Consider the following 4,491-nt stretch of genomic DNA (forward strand, 5'->3'; position numbering starts at 1 on the left):
GGAACCAACAACTCTTTCTTTCGTCAACGTCTTTTAGAGAAAACTTCTTTTGGACTGTAAGAAGTTCGGTACTAAGGGCTGCCTCAAGAACTTTTGCTCTAGGTGCAGTGAAGACGGTATAATGATTGTACTTGGGTGTCCGGATGAAATCCTTCTAGGGTGGACCTCCATTTCGATCGTTATTGTTGAATGATCGCTTGCCTTCTTTCTTACTTCCACCTGTAGAAGCTTGTTGTTGTTGCTTCTTCCTTGAGCTCCTCTTGTCCTCAATACGAATAAACTTAGCAACCCTTTCCTAAAGTTCATCCATAGTTTTTTGTGGTCAAGCGTATAACTTTTCAGCAAAATATCCTGGTTTTAGGCATGAAGGCAAATTGCTGATGATAAAAGTGTGATTAACATCTTTAACCCGTCGTGCGGTTTCATTATACCTTTTCATAAAGGTCTTCAAAGTTTCCTCCTTCTCATGTTTAGTATTTTCCAATTTCGCTGGTGTCATCTTCTGTCTTCGATTGGACACGTATTGTTTTCTAAAGAGAGTTTCCACAGTAGCAAAATAATCCACTATGTTTGGAGGAAGAGTGTTGTACCATTCCAATGCCTCCTCCTTGAGTGATAATGAGAAGGCTCTGCATATGATCGGGTCGCTGTTTGTGTCGAATGCCATTGCGTTAGCGAACATACTTAGATGATCGTCTAGATCAGTTGAGCCATCATATTTATCCAATGCAGGAGGAGTTTTTTTCCGGCATAGGAGTTCGTATGATGGTAGTCGTGAAGGGAAGTAAATTGGTAGGAGAACAGTTTGCAAAGGCGGGCGGTTAAGTGTTGCCCCACCGTTGGCTCTTGATAACTCTCCAATTTTGAATATTTTTTTGTGCTTTGGAGTCTAAGATAGTGTATTTTTGTTTTTAATTGCCTAGAATTAGGATAGTTTTAGTTTTTTTTCTTTAATTCTTTAGTTTTATAGAATTTTAGTTAAAAATGGGTTTTTAGGTGTATTTTGTAGAAATTTCAAATAAGTAGAAAATTAATAATTTTTTTTAGAAAGTCTTTTGATAAAAATTCTTTTCTTTTATTTGATTTTCTTTTCTTTCTTTAATTTTGGACTAATTTTCTTTGTTGCAGAAAGGGCCTTATCAGTTGGGCGGATAATGATCTGGGTCGCTAAAATTGGGTGTTGCAAGTGGAAATGCACTGTACTGCGGGTAAGATTAAATGGAAGGAATTAGACTGTTTTGGGCTGGCACAATCTGATTGCACAAGTTGGGCTATCTTGCGCAACGAACCTAAGTAGAATGACGCCGTTTTGGTGAAGAGACTGAAGAAGCTGTAGGGGGTCTTGGTTCCCACAGTGAATTTGAGACAAAAAATCTACATGCACATTCATTTTGGAAGAGAGAAAAGGAACCATGATCTAGGGCTTGGAGAGAATGCGAGAAAGAGAGAAGATGAAGTCACGACCCTACCCTACAAAGAAGCTGAACTAAGAAGATGACCCTGTACCGAGAATGAAGCCCATGACCCTACAAAGAGGCTGACCGGTGGAGATGGAAGATGACCGGAGCTGCCACGTGGAGGACGAAGATCAAACGCGTATAAAGCAAGCTTTCTTTTCCTCTTTCATTTTCTCTTTTCGTTCTCAAGCCCTATATAAAGGGCTGCAATGTATATACACACACAACTTACAAACTCTATAGTTCTCCATTCTTTAGTTTAGGGTTTTACTCGCTTTTGTAGAGTAGGGATTTTGTTACTGGATTTCACGGAGGAATTCACGAGAGTGAAAAAAGTGAGCTTCCTCTGTGGTTTCTGGTATGCATGTAGTGTTAGTTTTTGATTTTAATAAAGTTTTGCTTTCGATTCATTGTTTCGATTTCTAGTTTCTTATTTTTTTCAATTTTGTTCTTATTTTGTTCATGATTTTTTTTGTTTTGTTCTTCATTGAAAATGATTTGGACTCTATCACTCTGCATTCTATAATTCCTTTTGGAATTAAATGACTCTATATTGAGCATTCTTTATCGAGATGTCTTCTGGAGTCAGAGTTAAGTCCAATGCATAAAGATTGATTCAAATTTGTGTTTCTTTTATCAAATTTAGGTTTGCATTGATTGAGAATGAGTAGGAATTACCACTATAAGTTCTGAAATATGAACTATAAGACCCTATGATGGGCTTACTTTAGTCAGAATGTCTTTCTGAGTGTAATTGAAACTTTATCCTCAATCATTTGCACATTTAAATTTTGTTTCTGAATTTTAGATTGATGAATAGGCAAATGAACATTGATTGGAAAAATTAGTGGAAATAGTCAAATTAGGTTTTGAAATATGAACCAGAATACCTTAGATTGGGATTCAACTTCACAGGATGTCTTCCTGAGAACTCTAAGGACTCTTTTATTCATTCCAATGTGCATTTCACCTATGAAATCAATTCTATTTTTTAGTGTTATTTTTCTTTTGATCAATTAGAATTTAGGTACTGATTTTTTTTATTACTTTTTTTCAATTCTAAATTATGTTTTTAGTTGCTTTCTAATATTTTTCTTGATTCCTTCTATTTAGAGTAGGATTTGGTGATTCATTTTAGGTTTTATGTTTTACATTCTAATTCAGATTTGATGCTTAGTTTAGGAATATCTCTTGACTGTTAATGCATTCTTTTAGACTTAGGTTTTGCTTCTGTTCTACATTTCTATTTCAAAGATTGTCCTTCCTTATTTTTTTTAGCATTTGAGTTTGGTTTAGATTGTATCATATATGTTATGTTTTAGCTGTAGGAAGTTATAGTAAATAGGTTTTATTCCTGTTTTGAGTAGTTTAAACTGTTATTTTCTTTTCTTTAATTACATTTCAATTTCTTTATTCTTTTAAATAGATTTTAGTTTAGATTAGTTTCAATTCTTTTATTTTAGTTTCATTCATTTTAAATGTCCCCACTTGTTTAGTAGTTAGTAAGTAAATAATTAGTAAATAAATACAGACTTAAGTCTACATTTTAAACTTAATTGTACCGAGTGCAAGGATTGATACCTAGGTTGTCCCTATACTTCATTAATGGGGAAACTTAGTTTGTTCTGATTTTAGGCGACAAAAATCAGTTTAACAAATGGCGTCGTTGCTGGGGACTCGGCGAGTTAAGTGTTAGGGTGTTAGGTTAGTCTTGTCTAAGTTAGTTTCCTTCTTTGCATTTTTGTTTTGTGTTCATATTTCCTTCTTTATAGCTTAGGATCTGTTTCTTCTTTTTGCAATTTTTTTAGTGTGCTTAGGATCTGTTTCGGAACTTGTAGCACTTGTAAATAATGGTTCTCCTCCTTGTTATGCTTTTGTGTGCTTGGTATAATCTCCTTTTGAAGTGTAGTCAAGAAAAGGTTTAGTACCAGGAGATGAGAAACTCTCAGGATTGGTTGTACAAGCTTATCAAAAGGCTGCCTAAGTACCATGGAGTGGCTGAAGAAGATCCACACATGCATTTGAAGGAGTTCCAAGTGGTCTGCTCAACTTTTAAACCAGCAGAAGTTCCTGAAGAGTGCGTCAAGTTGAAGGCATTCCCCTTCTCCCTTCAAGATGCAGCCAAGGACTGGTTGTATTACAGACATATTCATCACCATTCGCTGCTTGGGCTGAGATGCAGAGAAGCTTTCTGGAAAAGTTCTTCCCAGCCTCAACAACAGTCTCCAAGCAAAGAGAAATTAGCTCCATTATGCAGCTGCAACGAGAGACATTGAGAGAATACTAGGACAGATTCAACCAGTTGTGTGCTTCATATCCAAATCATCAAATCAGTGAGCACCTGCTCATTCTGTACCTCATTAATGGATTGAGCATGAAGGAAAGATTTTTTGCGGATGCTGCAGTTGGAGGATCCCTGATGGACAAGACAATTTTTGAAGTCAGGTCCTTGTTAGCCAAATTGAGTGGTTGTCCTGATGAAGCCACTGATTTTGCTGAGAATACAGGTTTTGGTTTACAACCTTAGAAGGTTTATGTTGAACCTGACATTCTATTTCATATCTCTGAGGTTCAAGTGAATGTAAATAGTTTTGATCTGTTAGAAATTGAACCTATAAAGCCTGTTATTGATATTGTTGTTTTGATGCCTGCACATACTCATATTTTGGATTTATTCTCTTCTGTAGAGAATATTGAAATATTTATTGCTTTTCCAGATTCTTGTACTGACTTTGAGATTGTTTCAATGGAGGATAGTCCTTCTGAATGTGTTGAGGTAGCCACTGAGTTCTCGTATTCTGGTAAGGTTGTCTTCATATATATATATATATATATATATATATATATATATATATATATATATATATATATATATATATATATATATATATATATATATATGGGTTTGCTAACTTACGTACGCCTGTTTTTCAGTTGGTACATTTTAGTAATGTGTACCGGGTTTTAGTAGACAAAAATACCCTAATATATCATGGATTCTAAGTTATAAGGTTAAATGTGTTTGGCTTAATAC

The 4,491-nt window shown here is 35.1% G+C and overlaps 1 protein-coding gene across 1 annotated transcript; it reads right to left on the reverse strand.

Moving 5' to 3' along the window:
- Positions 1-322: 322 nt before the first annotated feature.
- On the reverse strand, positions 323-667 carry LOC148203634 (uncharacterized). The gene has a single exon (XM_088107690.1). It carries the CDS (start codon positions 665-667, stop codon positions 323-325), a length of 345 nt encoding a protein of 114 aa, XP_087963816.1.
- Between the last annotated feature and the right edge of the window lie 3,824 nt (positions 668-4,491).

The sequence above is a fragment of the Vigna umbellata genome, chromosome 2 (assembly GCF_029865625.1).
Source record: "Vigna umbellata cultivar VRB3 chromosome 2, Vumbellata_1.0, whole genome shotgun sequence".
NCBI lineage: Eukaryota > Viridiplantae > Streptophyta > Magnoliopsida > Fabales > Fabaceae > Vigna > Vigna umbellata.